The sequence below is a fragment of the Acinonyx jubatus genome, chromosome E2 (assembly GCF_027475565.1).
Source record: "Acinonyx jubatus isolate Ajub_Pintada_27869175 chromosome E2, VMU_Ajub_asm_v1.0, whole genome shotgun sequence".
In the NCBI taxonomy this organism is placed as follows: Eukaryota; Metazoa; Chordata; class Mammalia; order Carnivora; family Felidae; genus Acinonyx; species Acinonyx jubatus.
Genome location: NC_069396.1, coordinates 50,243,184 through 50,259,186, shown reverse-complemented (window position 1 = coordinate 50,259,186; position 16,003 = coordinate 50,243,184). Strand labels below are relative to the sequence as shown.

Here is a 16,003-nt window from a genome sequence, read left to right as displayed (position 1 = left end):
CATCCCAAAGTCTGACTCCGTGGCTGAGTCACCCGCGAAGCTGGCCTCCTACCCCCCCCCCTTCCCAGGCCTCACCCCTTTCTCACCCCACCCCGATTCCTGGGCTTGAGAAGGGGGCGTTACCCGATCATTCTGAACCTCAATTGGCCCCCTCGGAATGGGATGGGAGGGCTCATCTTTGGCATCTGCCACACCTGTAGCTTCCTCTGTGCTCCGCCTTTTTTTGGGGGGGGGTGCATGGTGGGAGAGGTGAAATTCTTCACCCCCCCATCTCACTCTGAAGTGTTCTGAGGGGCCCCGGGAGGAGGGAGTTGGGGGGCCTGGCTCATGAGGGGTTAAGGCTGGGAGGCGGGAGGGGGCCGAACCGAGGGGTGGGGAGAAGGGGAGGAGGCCTCAGCAGCAGAGAGAAGTGGCCAGAGAGGCCCAGGGGACAGCCAGGGACAGGCAGACATGCAGCCAGAGCCCCGAGGCCTGGACAGGGGCTGCCAGGCCCCGTGACAGGAGGACCCCGAGCCCCCGGCCCGGGGAGGGGGCCATGGTGCTGCCTGCCCGACATGTCAGCCGAAGTGCGGCTGAGGCGGCTCGAGCAGCTGGTGCTGGACCCCGGCTTCCTGGGGCTGGAGCCCCTGCTCGACCTTCTCCTGGGCGTCCACCAGGAGCTGGGCGCCTCCGACCTGGCCCAGGACAAGTATGTGGCCGACTTCTTGCAGTGGGGTGAGTGCCCGCCTGCATGGACGCCCCCGGATTGGGGGGCGGTGGGGGCAGGGCAGAGGCAGGAGATGGGGCTGGGCACGGGGGGCTGGTGGTTGGGGGCAGGATGGACGTGGGAGAGCCTCCCGTTCAGGAGCCCGGAACTCGGTGCCTGGTCCCAGGGTGACATGCCCCTTCCCCCGTGCCACCCAGGCAGGGCAGGCTGGGGTCAGCAGAGGCCAGGACAGCCAGGACTCACAACCAGGACTTGGGAGGCTGGGCTGGGCACAGCTTCCCGTGGTCCCTCTGTACCCCCTCCGCAAAGTCTAGGCCTAAGGACATGCCGGGAGCCCCGTATTTTAGGGTGCCCCCACTGAAACGGGCCCCATGGCCTTCCACCCTGGTTTCCCAGAGCGCAGGGGCAGGCAGAAAGGACAGCACGGGGCAGCTGCCAGGGGCGCGGCCAATGGGCAGGTGTTTGGCTCCAGCCTCTCCAGCTGCCCCGACAGGTGCCCAGGCACTGGGAGGGTGCGGTGACTCAGGCGGGCCCCGGGGGAGAGCCAGCTCTGAGACAGGCGCCACTCAGCGCCCTTCACCCCCTGGATGGAGGAGGAACAACTTAAGGTTCTTCTGGGTGTACCCCCCCAGCCCTGTTTCACTGTGGTCTGCATGGGGAGCCCTGACTCCCCTCTAACTAACCCCCTCCCATCACTCATTCTCCTAGCTCATGACCTCCGACCACCCGGCTCTCCCACAAAGTCCCTTCTTGCCAGGTCTTTCCCTGGAGACAGGTCTGGAGGGAAGATGTGCCCGCCTCAGCTTCTGGCCTTGTCTGCCCGGCCCTTCCTCCACCCCAGGGCCCAGGCTCCTTGGGTTTTCTGTCTCTCTGACACCCTGCCACTTGGTCCCCACACTGGGTTGCCCCTCCAGCGGCCTGCTCTTGGTCCGTGGGCTCCGTGTGTCTCTCTCTGCCTTCTCCCTCTTGCTCCTTTCTTGTGACCATCTCCCTCTGACCCAGGCCCCACTCCTGTCCCTCCCATTTCACAGATAGGAGGGTGGAGACCAAAGGCCAGGCCGCTCAGCCCCTGTAGGAACTTTCTCTCCGCCTCCCCCAACCCTTAGTACCTCTGTCAGCCCTGATTTCGCAGAGCGTGAAGTGGGGCTAGCAGGGTAAACTGAGCCCTGAGCTGGGGGCAGGGGTCTGGCTCTCCCGTAAGGAGCGCTCCTTTTGTGGCCCGAGCAGCATCCTGCGGCCCCTCCCCTGCCGGGCCGCCCGGGCGGGGGAGGGGGCCTGGGTTCCTGCTGCCTTAAAAGGGCTCAACGTCTTGGCTCTCTCCTCCCTCCCCCGTTCTGGGCCCTGGCTGGTTCTTCCCTGCCTGCGGCCCACTCTCCCCGAACCTCATGGGGGGCTCCTCTCCCCCTTCCATAACGCACTCCGTCTCCCCTTATTCCCACTTGCACACGTCCCTCTCTCTGTCCTGCCTCTCAAGTCCCCAGCGTCTGCTACTTCCCGCCCTCCCTCTCCATGTCCCAGTCTCCCCCTCCCAACCTGCCCCCTTTAACTCCTAGCTGTGGGGCCTTGGGACGACCGCTTCACCCGCCTGGGCCCTGACTCCCCACCTGTAAGTGAGGGGTACTGAAGAAGCCCTCTTTGTGGAGTTGAGGGCAAAGAGAATACACTAGAGCCTGGGATTTGGGGGTCCACGCTGGCTTTGTGTTTCTTATTCCTTCTCCCAGCCCCAGCCCCAGCCCCAAATCCAGTGTCTCCCAAAGTGTGGTCCAAAGCCACCTGCATCATAAACCTGGAGGTACTGGATTAAACCGAATGTTCCAGAGACAGACTGAGAATGCTGGGGTGGGCCTGTTGGGCACTCCCTCCACCAGCCGGAGTGGGGGTGGGGCCTGAAGCTCAGGGGGCCCTAAGGCCTGGGTCTCCTATCTTCCCCGTCGGTCCTGCAGAGCCCGCGCTCTCCACCTGCAGCCACTAGGGCCCTCCGGCCCAATGGCCTTCCCAGAAAGGGGTTCCCAGGCATCACACCTTTTTCTGTAGGAGGGCAGTTTGGGGTGTCCCCAACCCTCACAGCGTTTTGGTGGGGAAGCCCTTGGGAGACTGACAGTCCTAGGAGAGAGAGAGAAGAGAGAACAAGGGACAGAGGAGACCGAGGATGGAGAGAGGGGGAGACTGAGGGGCAGGGGGTGGGACTTCCTCCTGTCTGGGGTGTCAGTCCCAGTTAGCCTCGGTTCTCACCTCCCCTCGCCCCCCAGTGGAGCCCATCGCCGAGAGGCTTAAGGAGGCCCGACTGCAGAGGGATGACTTCGAGATTCTGAAGGTGATCGGACGCGGGGCGTTCAGCGAGGTGAGCCGTGAGCTGTCACTGCAGCTCGGCGGAGCGGGAGACGCGACTGCTCACGCAGTGGGCGGGACACAGGGGTTCGGGGCGGGTCCTTAGAAATTGATGAATGACTGAGTTTAGAAAAACTACACCAGAGGGGCGGGGGGCGGGACTTTGGGTCGATGGGCGTGGCGTTGACGGTGGGGCGGGGCCACGACTGGGTTGTATCGGGGGTGGAGTCCGATCCGAGCGAGCCCGGGTGTTTCCGCCCCCCCCCCCCCGCCCGCGCCACCTCAGCCCCAGTCACCCCGTTTCGGCTTTCAGGTGGCGGTGGTGAAGATGAAGCAGACGGGCCAGGTGTACGCCATGAAGATCATGAATAAATGGGACATGCTGAAGAGAGGCGAGGTGAGGGCCGGGGCTGGACGTGCGGGACGCGAGGATTACCCACCCCAACTCCCGCCCGGCCCGCTTCAGCGCCCGCGGGTGCCCCGCAGGTGTCGTGCTTCCGCGAGGAGAGGGATGTGTTGGTGAACGGGGACCGGCGCTGGATCACGGAGCTGCACTTCGCTTTCCAGGACGAGAACTACCTGGTGAGCCCCGGGCCGGGGCGACTAGAGAGCTGGACCCCGACCCCGAGGCTGGCAGTTAACGAGACGGGGTCAGGCAGAGGAAGTGCTAGGCTTGGGGAGCTGCCTCTGGGTGTGGTAGGAACTGGTCTTCCTTGCCCGGGAGGGGAGATGTCACTTACGGCTCTTTTCCCGGGCGGATTCTAGTGGACTCTGCAAAAGATGCCGCCGTCGGGGGTGGGGGTGGGGCGGGGATCTCTCACCGGGACTGGGATAGCTCTCTAGTCGATGTGGGGGCCACTGGGCAGGGGGTATCTGGGCACTGGGGGGGGGGGGTTCTCTGAGTTCTCTTTTTCCCTCCTTCTGTCCGGTGACATCCTGGGGGAAATTAGGGGTTTTTTTTGGCGGGGGGAGTGTCTCTGATTTGGCCTCGGAGATCTCTTGGGCTCTCTTGGGGCTGGGGCTGCGGGGTCTCTCCCCAGGGATGGGGCATCTGTGGGAGTCTTTGTCCCGGGCTATCGGCGATCAGTGCCGAGGGGTGCTACTGACCCCCCCCCCATGACACGCCCCCTGCTAGTACCTGGTCATGGAGTACTACGTGGGCGGGGACCTGCTAACGCTGCTGAGCAAGTTTGGGGAGCGGATCCCAGCCGAAATGGCGCGCTTCTACCTGGCCGAGATTGTCATGGCCATAGACTCAGTGCACCGGCTGGGCTATGTACACAGGTGGGCGCAGCAGGGGCTGAGGGGCGGGGGGCTGAGGGCGGGGCCCAGAGAGGGAAAGCATAGTTGCACCTGGGCACGGTACCGCAAAGGTGGGGACCCAGAGGGGGCGGGCCCTGCAGAGGGACCTCCTTGGTTGGGGCCACTGGGGACAAGGCCAGAGGAGTGGGGTTCAGAATTGCAGAGTCCCCTAAGGGGCGGAAGCCGAGGAAATGGGTTCTGAGGGGGTAGGGAGTGGAGGGTCCCGGAGCTGGAGAGCATGGTCCCTAAGAGGGTGGGACCCGAGGCCGCGCTGCCTGGAGGGGTGGAACCTGCCGAGATGGATGGAAGGAGGCTCACATCCACCCCCACCCTTCCGTTTGCCCAGGGACATCAAACCCGACAACATCCTGCTGGACCGCTGTGGCCACATCCGCTTGGCCGACTTCGGGTCCTGCCTCAAGTTGAGGGCGGACGGAACGGTGCGTGGGGCGCCGCTTCGGGCACTGCGGCCACCAATGAGGAGTGGGGACAGGTGGGGGGACAGAAGCGCAGAGTGTGGGGGCGGGGCTGAGGCGCCCAGGTAGAGGTGGGGGGGGCCCGACCAGATTTAGAGGGGTTACAGGGAGGGGACCCACGCCTAAGTGTGTGAGCTGCTCCCGGTTAGAACAGAAAAGGGGAGGGACTAAAGCACTCGGGGCGTGGTTAGGAGGAGGGGAGGAGCCAGAGCTGGGAGGGGCGGGGCCGAGCCCAGCTCTGGACCTTTTTGGCTCAGGTGCGGTCGCTGGTGGCGGTGGGCACCCCGGACTACTTGTCCCCTGAGATCCTGCAGGCTGTGGGCGGCGGGCCCGGGCCGGGCAGCTATGGGCCCGAGTGTGACTGGTGGGCACTGGGAGTGTTCGCCTATGAAATGTTCTACGGGCAGACGCCCTTCTACGCCGACTCCACGGCTGAGACCTACGGCAAGATCGTGCACTACAAGGTGAGCACGGCCAGAGGAACCCCTGATCTCCCTTGGCACGTAACGCCAGGCCAGCATCCCCTGCCCTCCCTCTCCCTCGTGCAGGAGCACCTGTCTCTACCGCTTGCCGACGCAGGGGTCCCTGAGGAGGCCCGAGACCTCATCCAGCGGCTGCTGTGTCCTCCTGAGACGCGGCTGGGCCGGGACGGAGCAGGTGATTTCCAGAATCATCCTTTTTTCTTTGGCCTTGACTGGGACAGTCTCCGAGACAGCGTGCCCCCATTTACACCGGATTTCGAGGGTGCCACTGACACGTGCAACTTCGATGTGGTGGAAGACGGGCTCACTGCCATGGTGAGCGGGGGCGGGGTAGGTACCTGCGACCCCTGCTGGGCAGAGGGTATTCCCCCCACCCACGCCCCACCCCCATCCCACATCCAGAGAGCTGGGGTTAGAATAGTACCCATCTCCTGGGGTCTTGAAATCATTCCTACCCCAGAGCGCCTGCTCTGTGCCCACCCAGCGCCGGGAACCCAGCGGTGATCTGGATTCGCAGTCCAGTGGGGAACATAGACTTGTCCCCAGACAGTGATGCCCCAGAGGGAGAGTTCAGGGGTGAGACAAGGGAGGGGGGGTGTGGGGAGGGGGGCGCGGGCTCCCCACCCAGCCTGGAAAGTTTTGGAGGGCTTCCTGGAGGAGGAAGCCTCGGCTATCTGAGCCGAGACCTGGAAGGATAAGAAGGGAGGCAGGAAAACACCGTAGAGGAATCTCTCCTAGGCCATCTCTCTCTCAACTGTTGTACAAGCCACCCCAGTGCTGGGCACTGCTGGGGACCCACAGGGACCAGGCCAGCCCCGGTCCACGTGCAGTCGGGAGAAGTATAGAATGACGCTGTGGAGAGCGCCCTGAGGGAAGCAGCCGGATACAATGAAAGAAGATGAGGGAGGGACCACTTTAGACGAGGCCCCAAGCTGGGGTGGGGTGGGGAGCTGGCATTTAAGCCAAGACTGGGAAGGGGTGAGGCACCAGCCCTGAGGAGCACAGGTCACTCCACATCTGGATTTCTCTGGTACAGGAGACGCTGTCCGACATGCGGGAAGGCATGCCCCTGGGGGTCCACCTGCCATTTGTGGGCTACTCCTACTCCTGCATGGCCCTCAGGTAAGCTCTGTTCGGGGGCTCCCAGTAGGGTTGCAGGATCAGGCTCAGAAGCGTAGCGTCTTGGGACCAAGGACTGTTAGGAGTCCGGAGTTGTAGGACCTTACAATGTCAGACCGTAAGTACTGTGAAGTTTTAGATTCCCTTGCAAAACCTCGGAGCCACAGACTTGGCCTTCCAGAATCTTCCAGGCATCCACTTTTAGATTGCTAGTCCAGTCACGGGACCTCAGAATCTTAGAAAATAAGAAGCATAGAATTTTAAAATCAGTCTTAAAGGAATACAAACTTTTTTGAATCGCTCATATAACCATAAAGCTACTTCTTTGTTTATTATTTTTTTATTTTTTTTAACGTTTATTTATTTTTGAGACAGAGAGAGACACAGCATGAACGGGGGAGGGGCAGAGAGAGAGGGAGACACAGAATCGGAAGCAGGCTCCAGGCTCCGAGCCATCAGCCCAGAGCCTGACGCGGGGCTCGAACTCGCAGACCGCGAGATCGTGACCTGAGCTGAAGTCGGACGCCCAACCGACTGAGCCACCCAGGCGCCCCTTGTTTGTTTATTTAAAGGAGGCTCCACACCCAATGTGGGGCTTGAACTCACGACCCCTGAGATCAAGCGTCAGATGCTCTACTGACTGAGCCAGCCAGGCGCCCCTAACCATAAAGCCTTTTAAAAACATTAATTATACAAACAATACATCGTTTGTCACTGGTAAATTAGAAAATTCTGGCAAGGGAAAGGAGCTCCCTGGCTCACACATGCGCACACACAAACTGGACAACTGTGAGAACATGCTGTGATCCAATCTAGTCTTTTGCTGAACAATGTATCAAAATGTCCCTTCTTGTCCTGAACAAAGGCCAAACATGAGCCACTGTGCGGTACTCTCCTTTCTGCGGGGGGGGGGGGGGGGGACAGGACTCCGTTAACCCGTCTTCTCTGTTATAACCCAGATTGGATGGACAGCTGCAGCGTGGTCTCGGGGGGTGCCCAGGATCCTGGGGTCCTTGAGACTTGTTTCCAGAGAGGGAGTGCTGGGTGCGAGGGGCCATCCACTTTTATTGCAGTTTCATATTCCTGGGGAGGAGGGGTCTCCCTCCAGCAGCTGGGGATGGCAGGGGGCGGGGTGCAGAGACCTAGAATCAGTCCTGGGACCCCACACCCAGTCTTAACACTGTATCTTTGGAGGTGGCCAGAGCTGGGTGGGGTCCCCCTCATTGTCCTGAAGTCCTAAGGAGAGGGGTCTGCAAAGGTCACGTGGACGGGGAGATGAGTGACCCCGCATATGGGTGTCTCGACCCAAGGTTCCCACAGAAGGTGCAGAGAGTCCAGCTCCCAGGGGCCTGAGGCCATGTGAAGGGCGGGCCTTTACTAACAAGAAGGGGACCCGTCCCATCAACCTGTCCCACCCCCTCCTCACTCCAGGGGCCCTTCAGGGCCTGGCTGTCCCACGCCCACAGAAGAGGGAGTCCTGGCTCTAAACCCAGGGGGGTGGACAACCTCTTGAGGGGGCCTGGCTCTCCCTCCCCTCGCCCTCTTCCTCTCCCCAGGGACGAGGAGGTCCCAGGCCCCACGGCCATGGAACTGGAGGCCGAGCCATTGCCTGAGCCACCTGTGCGGGCGCCCAGCCCAGAGCCCACGGTGCCGCCACCAGAGGAAACAGTGAGTCTCTGGAGGAGAAGGTCGGTCAGGGAGAATCCGAGAAAGGCAGGGGCTTCCGGGGTCTTGTGTGCTGCCGGCCTGAAGCCCTCTAGGAGTTGGCTTGATAGAAAGAGAGAATGCAAAGTAGAGACAAAGTTACTTCAGTCAGAAATCATCCCTCTGAAGAAATAAAGGCCTTTGTGTGTGGGAGGAGGGGGCCGGCCCTTGGTCAGCAGGCAGAACCTCAAGGCAAAGGTTTATTCTTGAACTGGAAAGGAGGGTAGTTAGGCTGAATTGTTCCCGGAAGAGGGGGCTGGAGAATGAGGGGAGGGGAGACAGAGACAAACCAAACAAGGCCTTTTGGTGAGGCAGGCCTTCTCCTGAGGACGCCCAGGGACTGGAGAAGAGGGGAGGGCCATGGTCAAGTTGGGTAAGAGTTGTAGGAATAGCCCTTTGGTTCCTGTGTGGAAGGTGGGTGGGAAGGGCCCAGACTGGAGGCCGGAGACCAAGGCAGGGGCTGGGGTTAGTTAGGGAAGGAGGAGACTTGGGTCACTGCAGGAGCTGTGGGGATTCCAGAAAGATCTAGAGGACAAGGGAAGATCCCAGCCTAGAACCGGTGCCCAAGTCTTGGGCGCTGCAGGAGCGGGCAGCCCTAAGCCAGGTCCCGCACGCAGGCCGAAGCGGCAGCTCCGGAGGCCGTTCCCGCGGCGGCGGCGGCGGCGGCGGCGGTGGCGGCGGAGGCCCAGGTGACGCTGCGGGAGCTCCAGGAGGCCCTGGAGGAGGAGGTGCTTACACGGCAGAGCCTGAGCCGGGAGCTGGAGGCCATCCGCACAGCCAACCAGAGCTTTGCCAGGTCGGGGTCGGGGCGCCGGGGCTGGTCGCTACCGTCGGCAGCCCGTCTCGCCCAGGTCCGGTCCGGAAGGGCTCACGGTCTTTCCCTCCCCGCAGTCAGCTCCGTGAGGCCGAGGCCCGGAACCGAGACCTGGAGGCGCGCGTCCGGCAGCTGCAGGAGCGGATGGAGCTGCTGCAGGCCGGGGGAGACGCAGGCGAGTCCCCCATCCGTCCCCTTTCCCGAGGGCGACGGGGGGAGGTGGGCCCGCGGCGTGTGTGGACACCTGGGGGAGGGCGAGGGGCCCAGGCTGGGGCACGCCGCGCCACCGCCCTCCTCCGTCCCTCCACGCGCCCTACGCCTCTCTCTTCTCCTTCCAGCTGTCACGGGGGTCCCCAGTCCCCGGGCCACGGATGCACCTTCCCATGTAAGACCCCTCTTTTTCCCCTGTATCAAGCCTGCTGGCCCCTCTGCAACCCCGGCCCCGTCTCCCCGTCCGGATTTAGGGATCACCCTATCTCTTTGGGGTTCCAGACGGCAGACACCCTCCACTCAGCCCCACGTCTACCAGACAGCCCTCGGTCCGGGCCTCTAACCAGATCCCATCTAGGATCTCCCTAGATTCCCTCCCCGACTCCGTTCGCTGTCTCTCGCCTCCTGCCGAGGGCGGCCGGGCCGGGCTGGGCTCCGATCGGGTCACCTGTCCCTTCTCTCTCCAGCTAGATGGCCCCCCGGCCGTGGCTCTGGGCCAAGGCCCGCTGGTGGGGCCAGGCCCCATGCACCGCCGCCACCTGCTGCTCCCTGCCAGGGTACGTCCGGCTGCTCACGCCCGCCCGCCGCCGCGCCCCCTCCTCGCACCAAGCACCCCAAGCCTCCTCTGCTTAGCTGCGCCTCTGTCGAGCGGGGCCGCCGCGGGGAGGGAGGGTGCGCGGGCAGCCAATCAGCTCAGGCCGCTAGGAAGCAGCCAGTGGCGAGTTCGGACGAGACTTGAAGCTTGCCCGCGGACCAACCGCAACTGCCCGCGGGGGCGGGGCGGGGCGGGGCGGGACGAGAGAGGATTGTGAACCCACCTATAGGCGTGGGCGTGGCGAGTCCCAGGAGCCAATCGGGGGGCCGTGCCGCCAAGGCCTGATCACGCCCTCTTGTCCGCAGGTCCCTAAGCCTGACCTATCGGAGGCGCGTTCCCTGCTCCTGTTCGCCGTTGCTCTGGCTGCTGCCGCCGCCTTGGGCTGCACCGGTCTGGCGCCACCCGGGAGCCGCCTTCGCCCCCTGAACCCTAGGACCCCAAGCTGGAGGGTTGGGTGACCTGGGCACGGCGCAGAAGCCATTCCTACCGCCTCCCCGTTCACACCGCCTCCCAGCGTGGGTCTCCGCCCGAGCTCCAGCCCTGCGATCCGGGCCCGCCCCCTGGCGGCCGGGGAGGGAGGAGCAGGGGGCTCCAGGGAGGCTTGTAACCGGGAATGCTGCAGTTGCTGCTGGGGAGAATGGCAGACCAACCACCTACTAACTCCGGCCTGGCTGAGGCCCCGCCGTGGATGGGCAAACTGCGATCTAGAGGAGACAGCAGGGCCAGGGCTCGGCCATCAGTTTTTCACCCTCCACGCGCCCCCCGCCTATCGGCTCGCAGACCACAAATCCCTGTGCATGAGGCCCTACTATCCCGGGAATGTTCTCTTCCCGCGGCGAACGTCTAGTGCGAGCCCCGCCCGCCTTCTCGAGAACCTTTTGCTTTCGCCAGCCCCGCTTTTTCGGGGACTCGCGCGCCCTCCTCACGTACTTAGCTCTCGGGGCCACAGCAGGCTCCGCCCGCCTCGGCAGTTTGGGTATTTATTGACCTGTCCTCCGACCCGCCAAGTTCCAGGACCCCAGCACCCTAATCCACGTTTTGGATGCACTGAGATCCCGACATTCCTCAGTATATATTGTCTCTCCACACCTAGGACCCCACCCCCGATCCTCGCGAATAAAAGGCCCTCCAGTCTGCCCAACGCTCTGGACTCCGCGGTGTCCGCTCTCTTTGCGTTGCGGGAACGAGGCTGCTCAGTGGGCCAATTGGAAGGCGAGTGGAGGCGCCCAATGGCCTGGCAAGAAGCTACAGGGCCGCCAAGCAGACGAATCCGGGCTGGGGGTGGGGGTGGGGACGCTGAAAGGCGTGGCTTCGGCATCCGGCCAATAGGAGGTGGCTAGCGAGCCGCCCGGAGGCACCGCCCCTTGCCCAGCTGTGGCCCAGCTGTGCCACCCGCAGGCCGGCAAGAAGGGGGTTGGGCCGGCTGCGCGCGCGCGCGGCCATCCTCCTACTACTGCGCTTGCGCGGGCCACGCGACTCGGTCCCAGCGACTAGCTCAAGAAAAGTTGCTGCAAACTTTCTAACCCGTTTCCCCCGCCCCTTCTCCCTGCCGGACCCGCCCCCCTGCGGAGCCGGGAATTCCGAGGGGCGGAGCGCGGGCCGAGATGGGGCATGGGGGGGCCTTCAGAGGACTCTGGAGACGGAGGCGTGCAGAAGCTTAGTCTCGGGGCGGAGGTGGCTTCGCGCCCTTAGCCTTCCCGGACGGCCCGTTACCTTCTCCGTTGTCCCGATGGGGAAACTGAGGCCCTCAGCCTGAGGCACACGCGGGGGGAGGAAAAAGCGCGGCCTGAGGCGGAGGGAAAACAAAAGGAGAATCACGGACAGACGGGGAGGGGGGCGGGCACACACACAGACACTGGGACAGAGACCCTAGTGGAGAGCTGGGCCTGGCACTGCTGGGGGAGACGCGGGGTCGGCGGGGGGTGGAAGATCGGGAAGCGCGAAGGGGAGGGCGGAGGGGGGGGGGACGGGCGGGGGAGGGGGCTGGGGAAAGCCCGAGGGAGGAGGAGAAGGAGGGAGGAACTTCCCAAAGTTGCAAAACATGGCTACCTTGCCTGCGGAGCCGAGCGCGGGGCCGGCGGCTGGGGGGGAGGCGGTGGCGGCGGCGGCGACCGAAGAAGAGGAGGAGGAAGCGCGCCAGCTCCTGCAGACTTTGCAGGCGGCCGAGGGTGAGGCGGCGGCCGCAGCCGGGGCCGGGGCGGGCGAAGCGGCGGCGGGAGCGGAGGGCCCGGGATCCCCGGGCGTCCCCGGGTCGCCCCCCGAGGCCGCTGCCGAGCCGCCCACGGGCCTCCGCTTCTCGCCCGAGCAGGTGGCGTGCGTTTGCGAGGCGCTGCTACAGGCGGGCCACGCCGGCCGCTTGAGCCGCTTCCTGGGCGCACTGCCGCCGGCCGAGCGCCTACGTGGCAGCGATCCGGTGCTGCGCGCTCGGGCCCTGGTGGCCTTCCAGCGAGGCGAGTACGCCGAGCTCTACCGGCTGCTCGAGAGCCGCCCCTTCCCCGCCGCCCACCACGCCTTTCTGCAGGACCTCTACCTGCGCGCGCGCTACCACGAGGCCGAGCGAGCCCGCGGCCGCGCGCTGGGCGCAGTGGACAAGTACCGTCTGCGCAAGAAGTTCCCGCTGCCCAAGACCATATGGGACGGCGAGGAGACCGTCTACTGCTTCAAGGAGCGCTCCCGCGCCGCGCTTAAGGCCTGCTATCGCGGCAACCGCTACCCTACGCCGGACGAGAAGCGCCGCCTGGCCACGCTCACCGGCCTCTCGCTCACGCAGGTCAGCAACTGGTTCAAGAACCGGCGACAGCGCGATCGGACCGGGGGCGGCGGCGCGCCCTGCAAGAGGTGAGGGGACCCGGGCGGCGCAAGTCCCGCTTTCCCGGGGACGTGCTACCTACCTACCAACCCCCTCTCCCCCATACCCGCGCCGAGCTCCTGGGGACACCTTCAGGCGCTCCCCGCCCCCCAGCGCAGGGAATACGTGTGGACGGAACTGGCACACGCCCGGGGCCCTCTCCCCGACCTCACTTCTGTCGCGTAGGCTGGGAGACCTCTTCCCTCTGCTCCATTCGGAGCTCCATCCCGAATCCCATCCGTGTTCTTGGCCAGGGGGAGGCAGTGAAGAAAACGGGGGGACTGCGGAAAGGGGGGCGGGCCTTTGTCCATCCATCCCGCGTGGGGGCATCTTTCACGCCCGCGGGCTGCCGGGCCTTTCCCTGACCGAGGCTCTTCCTCACCCCCCCCCCCACCCCCCTGTGTGCCCAAACAGCGTGGTCCGTCGTCTGTCTTTGTTGTGAAACGTGAACCTTCCCCAGCTCCGGTTTCCCTGTAACCCAAGCCCTTCCCCTCCCACCCCTCGCGCCGGCCTCTCTCCCTTCTCTGACGCCCCGGGGGTGGGGGGAAGGCACCGGGAACTGAGCGGGCGGCTGCCTCTCCACTCTCCGAAGACGCTGGGCTGCTTGCAGCCTGACCCAGGGGACTTCCGGCAGCCCAGTGCTCAGCCTCTGGGGCCCCGAGGCCAAGGGGCTGGGAGAGGAGGGCCTCCTCCCTCCGATGTGGCCAGCTTCGGCTCTTATGAAGAGGTATCAGCGCTGGACTTGGAAACGCTCTGTCTCAGGGGGCCTTGGGTGGTCTGACTGAGGAGGTTTTATAACCTCCTGAAACTGGCCACAGAAGTTTGGGCCGGGGAAAGGTGGGGAGGCAGTGGTGGGCCTGTGCTCCTGCAGGGCAGCTTGCTGGCCGATGCGGAAGCTCAGGCATCGAGGACCACAACTCACGATCCTTTCTCTGGCCAGCGAGTCTGACGGGAACCCCACGACTGAGGACGAGTCCAGCCGCAGTCCCGAGGACCTGGACAGGGGCGTGGCTCCAGTGGCATCTGAGGCCCCTGCCCAGGGCTCCATATTTCTGGCGGGGGCCGCCCCTCCAGCACCGTGCCCTGCCTCCTCTTCCATCCTGGTGAATGGGAGCTTCCTGGCTGCAGGCAGCTCCCCAGCTGTGCTCCTCAATGGGAGCCCCGTCATCATCAACAGCCTGGCCCTGGGGGAGGCCTCCAGCCTGGGCCCCCTGCTGCTCACAGGGGGCAGTGGCGCTCCTCCACCACCACCACCGCCCCCGCAGCCCAGTCCCCAGGGGGCCAGTGAGGGCAAGACCTCCCTGGTCCTGGACCCTCAGACCGGGGAGGTTCGACTAGAGGAGGCTCAGCCCGAGGCCCCGGAGACCAAGGAGGCCCAGGGGGCTGCTTCGGTGCCGGCCGGAGAAGAGGCTCCGGGGCCTCTGCCCCAAGTGGTGCCCGGCCCCCCGCCGGCCGCCACCTTTCCTCTGCCCCCGGGACCGGTGCCTTCTGTAGCTGCTCCCCAAGTGGTGCCGCTTTCCCCACCCCCTGGGTACCCCGCAGGCCTGGGCCCCACCTCCCCGCTGTTGAACTTGCCCCAGGTGGTACCCACCTCACAGGTGGTGACGCTGCCCCAGGCTGTGGGGCCACTGCAACTCTTAGCCGCCGGGCCGGGCAGTCCTGTGAAGGTGGCGGCTGCCGCGGGCCCTACCAACGTGCACCTGATAAACTCCGGCGTGGGCGTGACCGCCCTGCAGCTGCCCTCGGCTGCGGCCCCAGGTACCTCCTGCCTGGCTGGGGCCTGGGTGACGGCTGGGCTGGCCGAGAGTGCTGTCGGTGGGCTTCTGGGAGGTGGGGCAGCCTGTCCCTGGCGGTGTGTCCCAGAACCCTCCCGACGCCTGGCCCACCTCTCGTCCCCACAGGAAACTTTCTCCTGGCCAACCCCGTGTCTGGCAGCCCCATCGTGACAGGCGTGGCCGTGCAACAGGGCAAGATCATCCTCACCGCCACCTTCCCCACAAGCATGCTGGTCTCCCAGGTCCTGCCACCTGCCCCCAGCCTGGCCCTGCCCCTGAAGCCAGACGCAGCCATCTCGGTGCCCGAGGGAGCCCTCCCAGTGGCGCCCAGCCCTGCCCTCCCGGAGGTCCACGCCCTCGGCCCGCTCTCTGCACATCAGCCGCCACAGCCGCCACCCGCCCCTGCCGCCACCACTGCCGCCAGCCTGCCCTTCCCTGCGGACTCCTCCGGCCTCCTGCCGGGCTTCCCGGCGCCCCCGCCGGAAGGGCTCATGCTGTCGCCTGCAGCTATGCCCATCTGGCCGGCAGGCCTGGAACTGAGCGCAGGCACAGAAGGGCTGCTAGAAGCAGAGAAGGGGCTGGGGACGCAGGCCCCCCACACCGTGCTGAGGCTGCCAGACCCTGACCCTGAAGGACTGCTCCTGGGGTCCACGGCGGGGGGCGAAGTTGATGAGGGGCTGGAAGCCGAGACCAAGGTTCTGACCCAGCTACAGTCGGTGCCTGTGGAAGACCCCCTGGAACTGTGACCCGGCCAGGCCTCATCGCCTCTCCTGACAATGGTGCTCAAGGTCCAGGACAGCTCCAGACGAGGGGATCTCTCGGACATGACCGCTGGGAGCTGAAGATCCCACATACTACGTATCCCTGGGCCCCTTAACCTCTCCAAGCCCTGGAGGTGCCAGGGGGCTCCCCACTGTCTGCTCCTGCCCAGGGACACCGTCCTCTGGATTGGAGGCCTCCTCTGTTACAGCCCTCTCCTTGCTCTGTGTCCCCAGTATATGGGGAGATTTGGGGGTCCTGACTCCGGGGCTGTGCCCCCCTCAACCCAGTACTAGCTGTGAGCAGAAAGTCCTGCCACGTGGCTGGATTTCCAGCCCCCTTGAGCCCTCTCCCTATCACTCCCTAAAACACTATTAATAGCTCCACTGACATCCAGCGTTCCCAGAACCACTTGGAGGGTGGAGGACAGGCAGTCTGCGCCTCAGACCACCAGCCCCTCCCAGCTGGGCCCTTCCTGCTGAAAAGGGAGGCAGGTGCGGGGAGGCCTGGGTGAGGCTCCTCCAGGACTAGAGGCCGCCTGATCACGTCCAGCCCCAGACCAAAGATCCCCTCACCCCTGGGGCAACCCTGACCCCTGTGTCTAGTTTGTATCATAAATCTTTATTTTTCTAGGACATGTTATGCCTCCGTTTCAATCAAAATAAACAGACAACTAGAACCTCCAGGGGTGTGGGTTCCCTTCTAAATTACTTGCTCAAAGGAAAAGCTGAACTCTAAAAAGCCCCATCTGAGCTTCTGGCTTTCTCACTGTTGCTCCCTGGTCGGGGGTGGGGGGGTGGGGGGGGGCAGGGTGGGAGTTTAGCTCCGTGGTGCCGCTTGGGAAGGTGTGGGCAGGGTGTTTCTCAAACTGCAGGCCTCGGGGCC

The 16,003-nt window shown here is 64.6% G+C and overlaps 2 protein-coding genes across 8 annotated transcripts; both read left to right on the top strand.

Moving 5' to 3' along the window:
- The first annotated feature begins 363 nt into the window (after positions 1-363).
- On the top strand, positions 364-10,877 carry DMPK (DM1 protein kinase). Of its 7 annotated transcripts, none has more exons than XM_027037837.2 (15): positions 364-714; positions 2,956-3,047; positions 3,348-3,431; positions 3,521-3,616; positions 4,170-4,318; positions 4,683-4,776; positions 5,070-5,276; positions 5,361-5,609; positions 6,331-6,416; positions 7,970-8,081; positions 8,735-8,913; positions 9,009-9,106; positions 9,270-9,316; positions 9,613-9,698; positions 10,042-10,877. In XM_027037837.2, exons 1-15 carry the CDS (start codon positions 555-557, stop codon positions 10,160-10,162), a joined length of 1,860 nt encoding a protein of 619 aa, XP_026893638.2. In that variant the 5' UTR covers positions 364-554; the 3' UTR covers positions 10,163-10,877. The 7 variants fall into 7 exon arrangements, with proteins under 7 accessions (XP_026893638.2, XP_026893639.2, XP_053065834.1 ...); XM_027037838.2 differs by having other exon boundaries at positions 9,609-9,698; XM_027037834.2 differs by having other exon boundaries at positions 365-714; positions 5,361-5,624.
- An 833-nt stretch (positions 10,878-11,710) lies between these two features.
- On the top strand, positions 11,711-15,753 carry SIX5 (SIX homeobox 5). The gene is made up of 3 exons (XM_027037831.2): positions 11,711-12,574; positions 13,525-14,342; positions 14,486-15,753. The coding sequence occupies exons 1-3, from the start codon at positions 11,778-11,780 to the stop codon at positions 15,103-15,105; spliced, it is 2,235 nt and encodes a 744-aa protein (XP_026893632.1). The 5' UTR covers positions 11,711-11,777; the 3' UTR covers positions 15,106-15,753.
- Positions 15,754-16,003: the final 250 nt, after the last annotated feature.